The sequence below is a fragment of the Aulonocara stuartgranti genome, assembly GCF_965226115.1.
Source record: "Aulonocara stuartgranti genome assembly, chromosome: 22".
NCBI classification, from domain to species: Eukaryota; Metazoa; Chordata; class Actinopteri; order Cichliformes; family Cichlidae; genus Aulonocara; species Aulonocara stuartgranti.
This window is the reverse complement of record NC_138957.1, coordinates 931,219-950,085: the sequence shown is the minus strand read 5'-3', so window position 1 is coordinate 950,085 and position 18,867 is coordinate 931,219. Positions and strand designations below refer to the sequence as shown.

At 43.8% G+C, this 18,867-nt stretch overlaps 1 protein-coding gene across 1 annotated transcript in view; it reads left to right on the top strand.

The window, feature by feature from the left end:
• Window positions 1-18,867, top strand: part of LOC309698884 (dynein axonemal heavy chain 6-like) — a 242,468-nt gene that overhangs the window by 4,975 nt on the left and 218,626 nt on the right. Inside the window, 12 exon segments of the mRNA XM_082521638.1 lie at window positions 243-485; window positions 694-861; window positions 989-1,175; window positions 1,178-1,223; window positions 3,596-3,740; window positions 3,927-3,985; window positions 5,005-5,071; window positions 10,629-10,752; window positions 10,889-11,085; window positions 11,400-11,603; window positions 11,915-12,040; window positions 17,338-17,502. Coding sequence (XP_082377764.1) covers window positions 243-485; window positions 694-861; window positions 989-1,175; window positions 1,178-1,223; window positions 3,596-3,740; window positions 3,927-3,985; window positions 5,005-5,071; window positions 10,629-10,752; window positions 10,889-11,085; window positions 11,400-11,603; window positions 11,915-12,040; window positions 17,338-17,502 — 1,731 coding nt within the window.

Here is an 18,867-nt window from a genome sequence, read left to right as displayed (position 1 = left end):
TATAGAAAAAAAATAGTTTCATCATCGTCATGGAAGTTGTAGTTTATATTTTTTAAGCTTCTTTTGAACTTATTACTTTAAAAAAATCTTTTTACAATTTCTATTTTTAAATAAATGTTTTATGTCCATCTGCTGAATAACTGTTCAGTTGACAGGAGCTAAAGGTCAAAGCTACAAATCGTTGTCCTCGCTGCTAACTTTATGTCACTTTCCTCTCTTTCGCTGTACGTTCTGGTGCTCAGTGGCCCCGGGAGGCGCTGCGCTCTGTCTCTGAGGCCTTTTTCCAGAATGTGGACTTTGGCAATGAGAAGCTGAAGCAGAACATCTCTGCGATGTGTGTCGAGATACACGTTAGTGTCACTGAAATGGCTGAGCGCTTCTACTTAGAGCTGAGACGCCGGTACTACACCACACCTACCTCCTATCTAGAGCTTATCAACCTCTACCTCAGCATGCTTGGCAACAAGAGACAGCAGTTAGTTCTGGTATGTCAACACAATTATGGGCGATTTTTCACATATGTTGTTGATGATGAATCGTTACCTGATATTGTGTAGGAAAAATAGCAGCTAGAGACATTAGCTGGTGGTGAGTACTCATAGTCAGTTTTATTTTTACTGTGACTGTAATGCATCATGAGTTATGTCAATAATATCAAACATGATAATTATGTATGCGTGTGTTACTGTATAGGCCAGGGATCGTGTAAAGAATGGTGTCACTAAGCTGCTGGAGACCAATGAGCTTGTAGACAAAATGAAGGTGGACCTTTCTGCTCTGGAGCCAGTCCTCAAACAAAAATCTACTGATGTCGATGCCCTCATGGAGAAATTGGCTGTAGGTCAAGACAAGGCTGATGAGGTCTGTCTGTGTTTTATCACAAAACTTTCAAAAACGTGTCTGATGTTGCCTATATTTCAATTATAAATCATGGTAACTCTTTGTCATTACTTCATGAGCATAACTAAAATAATTCTCCTTGTCACAGGTACATAAAGTAGTAGAAGAAGATGAGGCACTGGCCCGAGTTAAGGCTGAAGAAACCCAGGCCATTGCAGATGATGCACAGAGGGACTTAGATCAGGCTCTGCCAGCTTTAGAGAGTGCCAACCAGGCCCTCAGATCTCTTAACAGGGCTGACATCTCTGAGATCAAGATGTTCACTAAACCCCCAGCCCTGTGATGACTGTCATGGAGTCTGTCTGCATCTTGCTTGATTGCAAGTGAGTGTGCACTATTTTCTTAAAAAAATAATAGATAAATAAATAGCTTCTTAACATGTTACACTTTTATTAGGTATCCACCCTGCACTGGTGATGGTTTCTAAAAGTGCAACTCTTTATAATCACAATAATGTAATAACTTTATCACTCCTTCACTTCAACGGGACTATTTTTTCAATCTTATGTATTTTGCGTTTAACATTAAACAGAGATGACTTGCAGATTTCACCATTCACTAATCTACTGCATTGTTGATCTGAATTAAATCTTCACAATATAGAATAGAATAGAATAGAATACTTTTATTTGTCAATTTCTTCAAATGTACTTGCCATACAAAGGAATTGAAATTACGTTTCACACTGTCCCATGCGTAGACATTGACAACAATAAGGTGCAGATGCACAACAAAAAAAAACAAAAAAAAAAACAGCCCTAACAATAAAGTAATAAATAGTAATATAATAATATAAATAATATAAACAGTGCCAAAAGAAATACCAAAAATATATATATAGCAGCAGGTGTGTGCAATTGCAATGCAAGTCAGGAATGTTTTCAGTTCCCGGTTCAGAGAGTGTTTCCTTGCTGGAGAGTGTGCGTGGGTGAGGGGGAGTAGAGTCCAATCTGTCTTCCTATACTTCTGCCAATCTGGTGATTCTGCTGGCTGGGAGTCGGGAGGGAAGAGAGTTCAGCAGTCTCACAGCCTGGTGGATGAAGCTGTTGGTGAGCCTGGTAGTGCGGGAGTGGAGACTTCTGTATCTCTTTCCAGAGGGCAGGAGGCTGAACAGACAGTGCGCGGGGTGGGTTGCATCGTTGACAATTGTGATGGCTTTGCGGGTGAGGCGAGTGGTGTAAATGTCTTGCAGGGAGGGGAGTGGTACACCAACTATCCTCTCAGCTGTTCTCACAATGCGTTGTAGAGCTTTTCTGTTATAGTCAGTGCAGCTACCGCCCCACACAGTGATGCAGCTGGAGAGGATACTTTCAATAGTGCCTCTGTAGAATGTAGTCAGGATGGGTGGTGGAGCACTTGCCCGCTTGAGTTTGCGCAGGAAGTAGAGGCGCTGTTGTGCTTTCTTGGCCAGTGATGCTGTGCTGGTGGTCCAAGAGAGGTCCTCACTGATGTGCACCCCCAGGAACTTGGTGCTGCTCACCCTCTCCACCGCAGCGCCGTCAATGGTCAATGGGGGGTGACAGGTGTGGCCTCTCTGGAAGTTGACAATAATCTCCTTGGTCTTACTGACATTTAGCAGGAGGTTGTTGTCTCTGCACCACGTGGTCAGGAGCTCAACCTCTTTCCTGTAGTGGGTCTCATCGCCCTTGGTGATGAGCCCCACCAGCGTTGTGTCGTCCGCAAACTTCACAAGGTGGTTGGAGCTGTAGGTTGGTGTGCAGTCATGTGTCAACAGGGTGAAGAGCAGAGGACTGAGCACACAGCCTTGTGGAGCCCCCGTGCTCAGGGTGATGCTGTTTGAGACCTTGTTGCCCACATGCACCGCTTGAGGCCTCTGGCTGAGGAAATCCAGCAGCCAGTTGCAGAGGGAGGTGCTGAGGCCCAGTCTGTCCAGTTTACAGATGAGTTGTTGTGGTATTATGGTGTTGAATGCTGAGCTAAAGTCTATGAACAGCATTCTCACATATGAGTCTTTCTTGTCCAGATGAGTTAGGGCTGGGTGGAGGGCAGAGCAGATTGCATCCTCTGTGGATCGTTTCGCTCTGTATGCGAACTGGTGTGGGTCCAGGGTGGGAGGTAGGGTGGATTTGATGTGTGACATGACTAGTCGTTCAAAGCACTTCATAATAATGGGTGTCAGTGCCACGGGGCGGTAGTCATTGAAACAGGCTGGGGATGGTTTCTTTGGCACAGGTATGATGGTGGCAGTCTTGAAGCATGATGGGACAGTGGCTTGCCTCAGGGAGGTGTTAAAGATGTCTGTGAAGACATTCTTCAGCTCCTCTGCGCAGTCTCTCAGCACACTACCAGGGATGTTATCTGGACCCGCTGCTTTCCGGGCGTTGATGGTGATGAGTGTCCTCTTCACGCTGGCAGCAGACAGGCACAGAGGCTGGTCGTGTGGAGGTGGTGGTGTTTTCTGTGGGCGTGTGTTGTTCTGTGCTTCAAATCGTGCAAAGAAGCTGTTCAGGTTGTTGAGCAGAGTGGTGTCGCTCTCACAGCTACGCGCTACAGGCTTGTAGTCTGTAAATATCATATCCTCTTTGGGATTTTGAAACTTGCTGTTCTGCCCAAAGAATTTTCATTACTTTGAAAAGCTCAACTAATGTCACGGTCTAATGTATCGAGCAACCGTGACATTTCTTTAGTCCTTATTTGTTAACAGTGTCTCACTAACTTTCTTCTCTCCTAACAGACCAGACTGGCTAAGTGCCAAGCAATTACTGGGCGATCCCAACTTTCTCAGGCGTCTGACAGAATATGACAAGGACAATATCAAACCTAGGATCCTGCTGAAACTACAAAAATACATCAATGACCCTAATTTCATGCCTGAAAAGGTCAGTTTGGATATTTTGGCAGATTAAAAAGTGTCAAAGTACAAACAGAGCCAGTGAAAATAACATCTTCTTACTGTATCATTATGACTAAACGTGGTTTTTCAGATAGTATAACCTATCAGAAATTCTGAAATGTTTCAGTATGTTTTTGCTTGGCCTAGTTTCTTATTGTGTCGCTCTTATTAGGTGGAAAAGGCATCAAGGGCGTGCAAGTCCATGTGCATGTGGGTCAGAGCTAGGGATGGGTACCAGTGTCCGGTGCCATGATGGCACCGGTTCTGACATAAACGGTAGTAACCAGACCGAAAAGCAGCGCATATTTCGGTGCTTTTTTTTCCCTGAGATGTCACACACTTTGGATTCTAGCCAATCATTTTACCTTTGCGAGCGTAGTAGGCGGGCCCAGGTACGTACGTTCTGTTAGAGCAGAGCTACAGATTAAAAATGCCCAAGGTGAAGCGGTCAAAAGTCTGGCTGTACTTCACAGCAAAAGATGCAAACTCAGCAGCAACAAGTGCTTTAAGCTGATACTGTGATACTGTCAAAGGAGGTAACACCTCGAATCTGATGAAACACCTGGCGACGCATAGCATTTTTTTTAAAAGCCGAAAAATGCGCCGTATTTGATAGCTTGCTGCGAGACCTCACACTGTGCACATCTACTGCGGGTGGGTTGCCTGTTATCGAGTTAGCAACATCCCCCAAAAACCCGAAGAGGAGAGTCCTGGCCCCTAGCCCTGCCAGTGTAGCAGAAATGATGAGGATGATGATGCAGCAGCAGCCGTTCTTCTCTGCGTGAGTAGCTTCATGTTGTTCGTGTGTAATTTACGTTGAGTAGGCTAACCACGTTATTACATTAATGCATGTAAGGTGAACTAGCAAACATCATCATAGCTACATGCGGCTGTCTTCTTGTTTGATGGCAGATGCTCCCTTCACCCTGGCCAAAAAGGCTAAAATGACCAAAGAAAAAGTGGAAAATAGTTAAACATGAGAGGTTTAGGACAAAGTTTGTGTTTTTTCCATTGTTTAAGCACTGCTTCCAGCCAAGAGTGATACCATATATGCCCCATAGCTGCAGAAAAGGCTAACATTGTTATCTTTTTACAAAAAACAGCTGAACATGAGAGGTTTTTGGACCAATTTTGTGTTCTCCATTCTTTAAGCACCGGTTTGAGCACCGTTTGAGCACCGGCACCGTTTCAAAAGTACCGATTTGGCACCGGTATCTGATAAAACCTAAACGATACCCATCCCTAGTCAGAGCTATGGATCTTTACTCGAGTCTTCAAAGAGGTTGGCCCAAGAGAGAAAAACTGGCCAAGGCACAGGTCAGTTACAGAGTGCATTGTTGATGTGCCGTCATTGTTAGCTGAAGCTGAAATAAATTAACGTTCTAGGTTTACCTCACTAAGGAAAAATATGTTCTTACAGGCTTATTCAAATGTAAGTTATTAAGTGTTTCAAAGTAATTATAAGGATTCAACCTGTAAAAAAAAAAAAACAGTCCTGTGGGAGCCCTGATTTAGGGTTTTAACATTATCTATCATTCAGAGTTGTGTTAATTTTAGCCACATCATACAGGTTAAGGGGGAAATTATAATGTAGATATGAAATAGTTTGTAATATTTTTGGGTTTTTTTGGTTTGTTAATAGCGCAGCTTAGGCTGCTGCCCCCGCGACCCGGCCCCGGACAAAGCGGATGAAAATGGATGGATGGATGGATAATAGTGTTACACTAAACCAGGACAAAAATATCTGCATTTGTGGGACTACGACTGCTGACATTTAAGTAAAATGTTGATCTAAACATTATTTCTTCTTCATAAACATAAGAAAGAGTTAGTGTCGTCTGTGTTACCTGCTATATATAAACACAAAGCAGCTTAATGTCTTTAGCAGACATATTACCAATGCACCAGAGTGCATTGGTAATATGTCTGCTAAAGACATGGTGAGGTCTAAAGAAGGAGATGATCAGTTTGACGCTGTTCACTAGTGGATCATGAATCACAGTTTATATAATGGAAGTTTGTAAGCTACCCAGTCTAAGATGGGTCACTGCAAAGCCAAGTGTTGGTGGTGGTCTTCAGCTCTCTCATTAGTGTTTTATTCCACTCGCTGTTTCAGATTATTGGGGAATTTTAGAAAATTTAAGGCAGGAGACTATTTTCAAGACAAACGCATCGCTGGATTTCTATGGGCTTTGCCAATGTTGTAGTACTGTAGCTAGAGCTATGCAGCTTATTGCTTTAAGGAGCAGTCAAGATTTTGGCCAGAGTACGTTACAGCACTAAGTCTGATGTAGGTTTGGCATATGTGCACTAAACTTAATGATGAGAAATAAAAACCAGACCAACACATCAATCAATCAATCTTTATTTATAAAGCACTTTTCATACAAAAAAAATGTAGCACAAAGTGCTTTACATGGTTAAAAGCAGCCCACCCCACCCTCCAACTCACTCCCCACACTCACACACACACACGCATACACGCACACTTAAAGAGTAAAAATTGGGCTGGGTTCACATGAGCCAAGTGAGGAAACACTATAACAGGGAGCCGTCTGCACCGGGAGCTGGTCACAGACCGCAGCCTCCAGGCTGGGCACACAGCAGGAGGGAGGCAAAGAAGCCCCCCAGCCAGGCTGAGAGGACCCCCAGAGACCCAGCAGCCACGGTCGATCACAGCCCTGGTGCAGAGAGCGCCCTCCGAGGAAACACTGGAGATATGACGCAATAGGATATATACAGGGTAAAATGATAAAATAAATAAGAACAGGATACAATATAAATATAAATATAAATAGAGTAAGAAGATTAAAAAACGAATAAGAATAAAATCAATAAATATTAGGTAAATCCTAAATTAATAATATAAATAGAATAACAGGATAGAATAAATAAGCATAAAATAAATAAACGCTAAGTAAAAGCTAAATTAAAAAGGTGGGTCTTGAGCCTGTTCTTAAAAACATGTACGTTCTCTGCGGCCCTGAGCTCCTCCGGCAGGCTGTTCCACAGACGAGGACCATACCACTGAAAAGCTGCCTCTCTGTGAGTATGTGTCCTGACTTTAGGGACAATCAAAAGGCCAGTACCAGAGGACCTCAGGGTCCGCGAGGGTTCGTATGGTAAAAGCAGATCTGAGAGATAAGAAGGCCCAAGACCATTAAGACATTTAAAAACCAATAAAAGAACTTTAAAATCGATCCTGAAACACACGGGGAGCCAATGCAGCGATTCTAAAACCGGTGTAATGTGGGCCCGCCCTCTGGTCTTCGTCAGCACACGAGCTGCCGAGTTTTGCAAGAGTTGTAAAGTTGAAATATTCTTCTTAGGAAGACCAGAGAGCAGGGCATTACAGTAATCAATGCGACTGGTAATAAAAGCATGCATCAGCATCTCCGTGTTGGCCCGAGAGAGAATAGGGCGACTCTGGCTATATTTTTTAGATGATAAAATCCAATTTTGGTTACATGTTTAACATGTGGGATAAAACCAAGCTCAGAGTCAAAAATAACACCCAGGTTTTTCACTTGTAGCGAAGGACATAATGAAAATGCCTGTAATTTAGACAAGAGTTTCTCTCTCTGAGCCTCAGGACCGACAATTAAAACTTCAGTTTTGTCCTGGTTAAGCTGTAAAAAGTTTTCTGCCATCCAAGATCTTATATCCAAGATACAGTTAAAAAGGGCATCCATTGGTCTGGTGTCATCAGGAGACACAGAGATGTACAGCTGCGTGTCATCAGCGTAACTGTGGAAGTTCACTCCATGCCTCCTGATGACACCGCCGAGAGGGAGCATATACAAATTAAAAAGTACAGGGCCTAGAACCGACCCTTGAGGCACACCACATGTCATTTCATGGACCTTAGAGGAACATGTATCCATACTCACCATAAAAGATCTGTCAGAGAGATAGGAAGTGAACCAGTTGTGTACAGCACCAGAGAGGCCCACCATGTGTTTCAGTCTGTTTAAAAGAATAGCGTGGTCTACTGTATCAAAGGCTGCGCTTAGATCCAGTAGCACCAGCACTGAGAGCTTTTGGGCGTCCCAGTTACATCTAAGATCATTTAAAACCTTTAGGAGAGCCGTCTCTGTGCTGTGGTTCACCCTAAATCCAGACTGGAATATCTCCAGGATCTGTCTATCATTGAGAAAATCAGTAATCTGAGTAAAAACAAGTTTTTCTAAGACTTTACTTAAAAATGGTAAGTTGGATACAGGTCTGTAGTTATTAAAATCATTACAATCCAAACTGCTCTTCTTCAGAAGGGGCCTCACCACCGCCGTTTTAAAGGCAGCAGGGAAGACACCCAACTGAAGAGAGCAATTCATCATGTATAAAAGCTCAGCCTCAAAAAATCCATAAAGTGTTTTAAAGAGTGAAGAAGGGATTGGATCTAAAAGACATGTGGTGGGTCTCACTGTGGAGAAAACCTTCTGAAAGTTCTCAGCATTAACCAGGACAAAGCTGTCCAGTGTCTCCTCAGGTACAATCGAGCCCTCAGATGTGTTTACAAACATATCACGATTAGATAAAATATCAGATCTGATGGCGCTGATCTTTCCCCTGAAGTGGTCTGCAAACTGCTCACAGAGCGAGTCTGTGGGGGTTCTTTGGGAGCTTTTAAAATCAGGGTTAAATAAATGATCTATGGTGGAAAAGAGGACCTTGGGATTATTTTTGTTATTACTGATTATTTTGGCGAAGTATGAATTTCTTGACTTCCTTAATGTATTATTGTACATTTTAAGTTGCTCGGAAAATATTTGATGGTTGATATTATTTTTATTTTTCCTCCATCTCCTTTCTGCTGCCCTGCAATTTCTTTTGAGTTTTTTGACTTCTTCGTTTCTCCAGGGTGATGCATGTTTTACGTTAATCTTTTTGGTGGTGAGTGGAGCAACGGAGTCAAGGCTTTTCTTCAGTTTGCTGTTGAAATAACTAAAAATCAAATCGCAGGGTGCAGGTAGAATCACAGGGGGGCATTCGTCTAAAACCCTGGTAAAATTTGCAGCCACTTCAGAGGTTAGATAGCGCCTCCTCACAGTTCGCACCGAGGTCTCCCGCTGAATAAAACCGGTGATGTTAAAAAACACACAGTAGTGGTCAGAGACAGCCAAGTCAACAACAGAGGACACGCTGGTGGACAGCCCATGGGTGATGACCAGGTCCAGAGTGTGTCCTCTGTTGTGAGTCGGCTGCGTGACGTGCTGGATAAAATCCAAACAGTGAAGAATGTTTAAGAATTCTTTTGTTGCAGGGTCAGAAGGATTATCTATGTGCAGGTTAAAATCACCGGTTAAAATTATCATGTTATATTTTGAATGTATGTTTGTTAAAAATTCTGAGAATTCCTTGATAAAAGCAGCGCTGTCTTTAGGTGGTCTGTAAACTGTGACAGATGAAACTGGAGGGCTGCTGAAAACAATAGCATGGAATTCAAAAGTGGTAAAATGATCAAATAAAATTTGTTTGGTGGTGAGTGTGTTGTTGGCTAAAGATGCAGTCCCACCACCTCTCTCACCACTTCTAATAGAAAAAGAGAAATTAAAATTTGGTGGGGAGGCCTCAGTGAGAACAACTGGTGCATCCGAGCCCAGCCATGTTTCAGTTAAAAATAAACAATCAAGTTTATTATCTAAAATTAAATCATTAATAATAAAAGACTTGTTCCACAGAGAGCGGACATTTAAAAGTGCCATACTGATTGAGACTGGTGGATTTTTGACAATAGAGTTGAATGGATGTTGATATTTAGGTTATTAATGTTTTTGGAGTTACTGGATTTATGATAATTCTGTTGCTCTGTTTGTGATTATGACGGGTATTGTGTTGACTGTGGGAGAGAAAGGTCCTAGTCCAGAGTTTTGTGTATTACTGTTAAAAGTGGAACAAATATAGGAGCTGGGACCAGGGGAACATCAGTCAGTGGCAGACAGATCAGCAGGTAATGTCAATTTGGGGTAGTGACAGGGCGATGTGCGGGAGTGCTGTACGCCAAATGCCAAATTGGCGGACAGCAAACGGCGTCCCCAGGCGTTGAAGTGGAGCCCGTCTGCCCCAAAAAGATGCCTCCTCTCCCAGAAGGCATCAAAGTTGTTAATAAAACCAACGCCGTGGGAGACATAGGCGGAGGAAAGCCAGGTGTTAAGGCTGAGCAGCCGGCTGAAACGGCCTATCCCTCTGCCACAGGTGGGGGTGGGCCCAGAGATAAAAGCACTCACCTGCAACTGACCAAGGAGGCTGAAGAGTTGGAGGAAGTCCAACTTCAGCAGCTCAGATTGCTGTTTGGGGATGTCATTGGTGCCGATGTGGATGATGAGCCGGTTAACCTGTGGGTGGGATGCCAGAATGTTGGGAATTCTGTCCACTATGTCAACAACGGTGGCTCCCGGGAACGACAGCGTGAGCGCCCCCCTCATCCGCACGTTCCTGACGATGGAATCCCCGAGGACCAGCGTGAAGAGAGGAGGTGCCACCGGGGGCTGCTGGTCATCTGAGACGCCCGCGCCGCGGCACCGGGGGTGTTCAGATGGAGATGCGCCAGCCGGACTGCGTGAGTGACTCCCAGGTAGCCACGCCATGGGTCCTCTTCTCCGAGGAGCCGGGGTAAAGCACAGCTCTCCGCGGTGAGTTTGCACCACAGCGTCGGGTTGCCCGCCGCGGCTCCGGGGGCGTAGTGGTGGAGATGGCGCAGACCACAGCGGGATGGCGAGGGCTAGCGGCCAGAGGAGGAAAGTCCACAGGATCCAGGACATTGAATTTATTCTCCAGTACTACCGCGCCGGAGGGGTGAGGTATTGCTTTAATGATTCCTGTATGATATTACCCTACCATTTCCCTCTTCATCTGTGCTTACTCATTTGTGCAGGAAGAGCTGGATGTGACCATGGCAACCCTAAAAGAGAAGCAGAAGAAGCTTCAGGAGGTGGAGAACCAGATCAAGGTCCTGCAGGAGCAGTTTGATAGCAGCACGAATGAGAAAGAAGATTTGGGTGAGAGTTGTGCCAAAAAGTGCAACATAAAATATACTCTGTGAAATAAGTTCTACCATCTGTCTTTTATTAAATGTTTGATGTACCTTGCTGTCTTTGGCTTGCTAAAATTCTTTCTCTTTCTTTTTCATCAAAGTTAATACGATGGCTCTGACACAGGCCCGTCTGATCAGGGCAGGGAAGCTAGCGTCCGCTCTTGGTGACGAACAAGTATGCTGGGAAGAAAGTGTAGCCCTGTTTGAGCAAGAGATCATCAATGTTGTGGGAAATATCTTCATTGCAGCTGCTTGTGTGGCATATTATGGCGCATTTACTTCCCACTATAGACAGCTGGTAGGTACAGGTTTATTCTGTGCTTTTTAAGGTTTTACAGGCTGCTCTAACAAAGAATTAGCAGCTTGTGCCTTTAGTATGAGTTTAGTCTAATTTTTGAAAATCAGTAGAAAATAGGACAAACAAACAAAAGCTGAGCCCAGTTTTCTTATTACTGCTATTGTGCTCAGTCACACGCAATCCCCACTATCGTAATGGCCTTACACCTTGTTTGTTTTTATTATAAGACAGGAAATAACATGTAATAATAAGGGATGAAATCAAATACAACCTGAGTTGTTGTGCTTGTGTGCGCTCTGTTTCCCTCTCACCAGCTAATTGACCAGTGGATAACGCAGTGCCAGAACCTGAACATCCCAATCAGTTCCACTTTTAGCCTGATTAACATTCTTGGTGATCAATATGTCATCCGCCAGTGGAAGGCAGAAGGTTTGCCTCGTGACACTGTTTCTACAGAGAATGGCATCCTGGTGACTGAGGGCCACCGGTGGCCTCTTATGATCGACCCACAGGATCAGGTGAACTAGAAACAAGTTTCCAGCAGCATCCATGTAGTGCCGATAATTCCAGCACTGATTACTTTATGAATGAAATGGGTTATTTTTTTAACACTTTAACTTCTCAATTATCTGTATAATCCCAAGTGATTAATATTCATTTCACACGTGTATTACACGAGAACCTTGTTTTTAAAACTAATTTTGATTTTGAAAATAGTGGTATACAGCTGCATAGCAAGGATAAATAAGTTTAAATTCGTTCTTACAAATTTTTTAAAGAAGTCATCTTCATCACATTAGGGATTAAGGATTATTTCTTTCATTCACAGGCTAACCAATGGATCCGCTCCAAGGAGGCTAAACATGGTCTAAAGGTGATCAAGCTAACGGACTCTGGCTTCCTTCGTACCCTGGAGAATGCCATAAGCATGGGTGTCCCTGTACTGCTAGAGGAGGTAGGATTGCACCACTCATGTGACAGTAAAACAGACTTGATCATAAAAAAAACAATTTGTGGTCAAATGTTGTATTGTAATTGTGTATTTTTTAAGGTGGGCTAACACTGGGCGACATTAAATAAGTTGAAGACCTTTATTGGACAGATTGTTATTAAATAGTGTTTTTAATTTTGCGTTGCCCCTGGACACTGTCAGGATGAGGTCGTGGACGAAAGAAGGAGGACCCAAACGCTGGACTCACGGTGCAGAAATGAAGAGGATTTATTGGAGGGTGAGTGAACAAAGCAGGACAGATGGAGTGACTGGCTGGCTGAAAGACTGGAAGAATGGCTGGCTGACTAACTGAACATACAGACGGAGGGACGACATCAACATCAACATCAATGACACGACATTGGACTGGTTGAACTGAGGGACATAAATACACAGGCTGAGTGATGAGAGATTAGAACCTGGTGAGTACACAGCTGAACATAACGAACTAATGATAAACGGGAAAAGGACGGAACATAATGCACATGGACCAAGACTAACACAACAAAACAGGAAGTGGAACAGGCAGAAGATAAACAGTGAACGTGAACTGAAAATACTGGGTCACCGACCCAGGAACCCTGACAGACACGTTATAAAAGAGTTAATCCCCATCCTCAGCTGCCTCCCTCTTCCCGCTCCACCACACCCACCCACACACGCAGGGCTTGGGGTGCAGGTATGTCACCAGGGTGCAGGGGAGGCACGCCCCCTCTGTCCCCTTCTGGCCGCCTGTGCCTCAATTTTATTCTGCAACCTAGACATCCACATTACTCACACTCTCACATAACACAGACATATAGGGCCTTGGGGGTGGGCACGTTTTACAGCATCCAGAGGATGGTCGGTGTACTCCAACCCACCTCTGGCGCTGGTGCCCTACCCTCAATTTTAAATGCATTTAGACACTGAGGGTTTTCGGGAGGAGCCGTGCTGCTCTCTGAGAGGAAGCAGGAACCATGCTCTCCTGTGTTTTAAATGCACTTTAGAACAGCACGCAGCAACACTACATATGAGCGGGCGTAGGGAGGTTTGAGGTCTTCACTCACCCCGGTTCTGTTAGCCGTCAGGGCTGGGGGGCTGGGAGGAGGTGCTGGCCGTCAGACTGGGGTCTGGGATGCGGGGCCTCCCTGCTACTGCAGATAAGGAGGTGGTCCGCTTGCCTCCACCCCAGAGAGAAGGGTTACATCTCCTGGGTCTAGGTGCGGCTTGCCCCTCTGAGGGCGGGGGTACCTGGACCTGGGATATAGAGTATGTTTGGGGAGTGCGACTGTCTGTGCAGTGTCTATTTGTGTCTGTCTACACGTCGGGTGAGAGCCGAGTATTTGGTTGTGTATATGGGGGTGGGAATTAGAGCTGGGCGATATGGACCAAAATTCATATCTCGATATTTCTTTAATCCCATAAAGTAAGAACAAAAAGAGAGTTCTTGGTCAAAGGTACTTGTCCCAGATGTCACACATGTAACTTTTATTAAGATACAACTGTAGATGTACATGAAAAAATTGTCAAAAATAAATTGTCAGCATTTATTAAATAATAATGCTCCATTTTTTTTCTTTTCATACATAACAAAAAGCTAAAAATTGTAAACTAAATGTAAAATGTAAACTAAAAAGATGCAGATCTAAAATAACAAAGGCATCTTGCTCTTTAAAAAGTGCTTACACTGAATTAAAGTTTTCTAAAGTGCTTCTTTGTGTGTATTGCTGAACAATCATCTGGTACTTTGTGCAAAAAACTAAACATGTAAACAGATTGAATGAAATGAACAAAATTACATTCTTTGCTCAGTGGGTCTTTGTGCAAATCTCCAATGACAATAACAATATAGAAAGAACACAAACAATTGGCAAGGCCAGCTACTGTACAGCTTCCAGATTTTGTGCCAGGAAAACTAATCTGTCAACAGTATCAGGCTTCAAGGATGCCCTGTGGCAGGTTACCATGTTTCCACTGCAACTAAAAGTCCTTTCAGAAGGGGAGCTGGTAGCTGGCACACAAAGGTATTTCTCGGCCAGGAGGCTCAGTGCTGGAAAGGCAACTTCATGTTCCTTCCACCATTTGAGGGTCAGCATCACTCTACACAAACTGACAACAGGTAGCTAGAAAATTCATTTTCGATTGCCTCCCTCCTTGTGAAACCAGTGTTGGTGGCTGTGCTGTGCTGGGAGAAGCTTGCCAGTGATCTCTTTTTAGCTGTGTCACCCACTGCTGCTTCTTCTTGGTCTGCAGACTCAGGCACGGCTGGATCAGGCAGCTCAGACAAACACGTGCCCTGATAGCTGAGCAGAGACTCTGCCTCCAAGACGAGTTTATGTTTTAGTGCATTAATCTTCTCACTAGGGATGTATTTCGCCCTGAACCGTGGATCCACAAAAGAAGCCATGTCCAACAGGTCACCTCTCCAGGTGCCAGGAGACTAGTGTTAAACAGGTGTAGCACAGGACAGGGTCACATACTTCTCTCCTGAAAGTGCATCAGTGAAGTCTTGACAGGGTTTGAGAGCTTTCTGAACTGCCTCCAGGACCTCTATGTCCCGCCAAGTAGGGACTAGAGGTCTGGTTTTCATGTCGACAGAGAACTTTAGAAAGTGCTCTTTCCTGCTCCAGACCCCTCTCTATCACGAGAAGCCTTGATCCCCAGCGAGCTGTTGCCTCTGTGAGTAGCTGGTGACTTGGAAGACCCAGCTGTATTTGCACTTCAGCCAGCTCTCTTCTCTTCCTCCAGCTGTAGGAGAAGCTGCTGACGACTTTCTTACACAGAGAAATAACCGGGTAATGCGGGCATCATCCATAGCATGTCCTGTGACACACAAAATGCAAACTTTTAAAATCACTTTAATTGTTATGTTAAGAGGCAAATCGCTCAAAGGGAAACTAAGATCCATCTCAGTTATATAAGATGTGATGCATAAGACTCAACAATATTTGCAAAATGTGTCGTGTAATGTATAACCTAGAAATGGTTGTAGTTAGCATATCTTTGTAAAATCACCAGATCACCAAATGATTAGAACATGTTTTTTTGTTTGTTTTTTTTACACCTTTTAATCTCACTATGTATTTAAAAATGTATCCCTGTCTTGTCTCAGCTGTGGTCCTCATTTAGTGTCACAACTCAATCTAATACAAAGACAAATGCACCCCAATACGTTTATTGGATTTAATAGGGATAGTTTATTTATTTGTTCAACTAACTTTCGATTTCTAAGTGATAGATGTATATGCTGGCTATGACTTATAAAAATATTTGTCTTGTGGTCCATAGGCATGTTTAGCTCTACAAGAGACTCTATACACTTTTCATTTATTAGCGGGTTTTTTTCCAAATCAAAAAATTCAGTATTGCACTCACCAATGGCCAGATGAAGCATGTGACCAAAACACTGGATCCTCGACCACTTGTTCAGTTGAACCGCCTTGACAATATTAGCCCCGTTGTCAGTTGTTATAGCAACCAGTCCCGTCGGGTTGAGCTTCCAGGTTTTGAGCACATCCTGCAGGGCTTCAGCTATATGCTCTCCGGTGTGGTCTTGAGGAAAGTAGCTGGTCTGGAGACAGGCAGTTTTCAGTTCCCAGTCTTCCATGAAATGTATAGTCACACTCATATATGGCTCGCACGTCCTGCTGGACCACATGTCGGTTGTCAGTGCGAAGTGAGACACTTTGGTGAGCTGGGCAGCGAGACTCTGCCTAACATCAGTATACATTTTTGGCAGTGCTTCTCTGGTGAAGTATTTCCGGCTAGGTAACTGGTATCTTTGGTCAAGAGTTTTTAGCAGCTGTATAAAGCCCTCTTGTTCCACAGTTGAGATGGGGACCATGTCTTTAGCAATATGATAGGCCACTGCTTTAGTAATTTCCCCCCACTTCTCACTTTTTGTATCATATGGCACAGCACGAGTATATGAGTGTTGTAAGGTGGTCTGTTTCACGGCAGGAACCTCGGAAGACTTTGCGGTCTGGGCTACAGCACGCAATTTCACACACTCTTCATACTGCACTTTATGGCGCAGTTGTAAATGGTGGTAAAGATTAGTGGTGCTCGAACCTTTCGTTGCGACGCTTTTTCGACATTCTCTACAGAATACATTATTCTGCTGCTCATCTGACACTTTGAACCCGAACCATCTCCAAATAATTGAGCCATTGGTTTTCTTTTTTCCGACGAGCTCCTCTTCGCTAGCTCCTGTGTCCATCTTGTTGCCAACTGGAGGTGTAGCGATGGGGGAGGGGGTTTGTGTTCAGTGAGGGTGAGAGGCGGGGCAAACAAACCCAGATGAGAGAGAGGCAAAATAGCGGCTCCACAAGTGTAATTATAACGCAACATAGACTATATCGATGTAAACGATATTGTCACAGCTTATGTCTTGTATAAAAATATAGCGATATTTAAAAAAAAAATCGATATATCGCCCAGCACTAGTGGGAATGCATGTTTGTGTCCGCGTGCGCCTGTTCGTCTGTGTCTATATGTCAGGTTGGGTCTTAGACTCTCTGGGTACATCTCAGGCCCTCTAAAGTACGGAGGCCTATCTCCCCTCACCACACTCCCTGCCGGTGGCTGATGCCCTCAGACGTTGGTGTGTTGGTGGTCCTTGTCATCTGGGGCTGGGCGCTCATGTATGTATTGGAATGCAAGCGTGCTGATCCACACAGGTATGCACACAGGTGTACACACGGGTGTTCACAGACGCAGACTACAGCTTTCTTGGCTGCTGCCTCAAAGCACATTGTGCGCTGTCTATCTTGCGTGCTGCACAATATAGTTTAATATTTAGTATCTACTGTTATCTACTGCTAGCTAGTTTATTGTGATGGTGCTGTTTTTATTATGTTGCTCCTTTTTTGTTTACTTTCTCTTCTGTTTTTTTTGTTTTTTTCCTCCATACAGGTGATCCAGGTGTTTTGTTTGTTTTTTTTCTTTCTTCCCCCCTTCTCACCGTCTCTTCTCCCCTTTGGTTTTCTTTCTCTCCCTCTCTTTCTTTCATTCTCTCTCCCTGTCCTATCCCCCAGTCATGTCTGTCCCGTCTTAAAAAACAAAAATAAAATAAATTCATAATTATAATAAAGGTCAATCAAATGGACCAATATGGCAAGGCCATGATGATCCACTTGGTAAAATAAATCCGCTTGGCATCTTTCTTGGCCTTAAGACAACAATTCTGATGCTAAAGATCCAAACGGGACACAAAAAAAAAGAAAAGAAAAGTATGTGTACTGTGAAGGGCTCTGTTTGGGTATTTTGTGGGTGTATAGTTAAAGGAGACCTTGAATCCAGCACTGGAGCCCGTCTTGTTGAAGCAGACGTTTGTGGCTGGCGGGCGAACAATGATCCGACTGGGAGACTCAGATATTGACTATGACAAAAATTTTAGGTTCTATATGACCACAAAGATGGCCAACCCACATTACCTGCCAGAGGTAAGGACAGCAGCACACCTACTCAAACCTACTTATACTGTATGTGTACAAAAGCAGATACTGTAAAGAGATGCAGTCATATGTCAACTAGCAAAACCCTATAGCTGAACACCAGTCTAGCAGAATGGGCTCACACTAAATGCAGTCATGTACTCTCTCATTAGTTCAAGCCAACAGTGCATACATACATCACAGACATTATAAAAGAGAGACATGGCCTCCAAAGAATCCTGAATTAAAACCACAAAGACGATCTTTCAGACCAGCAAAGTAGTTCAATTCAATTTTATTTATATAGCGCCAAATCACAACTAAAGTCGCCTCAAGGTGCTTCATAGATACAGAGAAAAACCCAACAATCATATGACCCCCTATGAACAAGCACTTTGGCAACAGTGGGAAGGAAAAACTCCCTTTTAACAGGAAGAAACCTCCAGCAGAACCAGGCTCAGGGAGGGGCGGGGCCATCTGCTGTGATTGGTTGGGGTGAGAGAAGGAAGACAGGATAAAGACATGCTGTGGAAGAGAGACAGAGGTTAATAACAGATATGATTCAATGCAGAGAGGTCTGTTAATACATAGTGAGTGAGAAAGATGACTGGAAAGGAAAAACTCAATGCATCATGGGAATCCCCCGGCAGCCTACGTCTATTGCAGCATAACTAAGGGAGGATTCAGGGTCACCTGGTCCAGCTCTAACTATATGCTTTAGCAAAAAGGAAAGTTTGAAGCCTAATCTTGAAAGTAGAGATAGTGTCTGTCTCCTGAATCCAAACTGGAAGCTGGTTCCACAGAAGAGGGGCCTGAAAACTGAAGGCTCTGCCTCCCATTCTACTTTTAAATACTCTAGGAACAACAAGTAGGCCTGCAGAGCGAGAGCGAAGTGCTCTAATAGGGTGATATGGTACTACAAGGTCATTAAGATAAGATGGGGCCTGATTATTTAAGACCTGATTTTGAATTCTGGATTTAACAGGAAGCCAAAACAGGAGAAATCTGCTCTCTCTTTCTAGTCCCTGTCAGGACTCTTGCTGCAGCATTTTGGATCAGCTGAAGGCTTTTCAGGGAGTTTTTAGGACTTCCTGATAATAATGAATTACAGTCGTCCAGCCTGGAAGTAATAAATGCATGAACTAGTTTTTCAGCGTCACTCTGAGACAGGATATTTCTAACTTTAGAGATGTTGCACAAATGGAAGAAAGCAGTCTTACATATTTGTTTAATATGTGCGTTGAAGGACATGTCCTGGTCAAAAATGACTCCAAGGTTCCTCACAGTGTTACTGGAGGCCAAGGTAATGCCATCCAGAGTAAGAATCTGCTTAGATACCATATTTCTAAGCTTTTCAGGGCCGAGTACAATAAC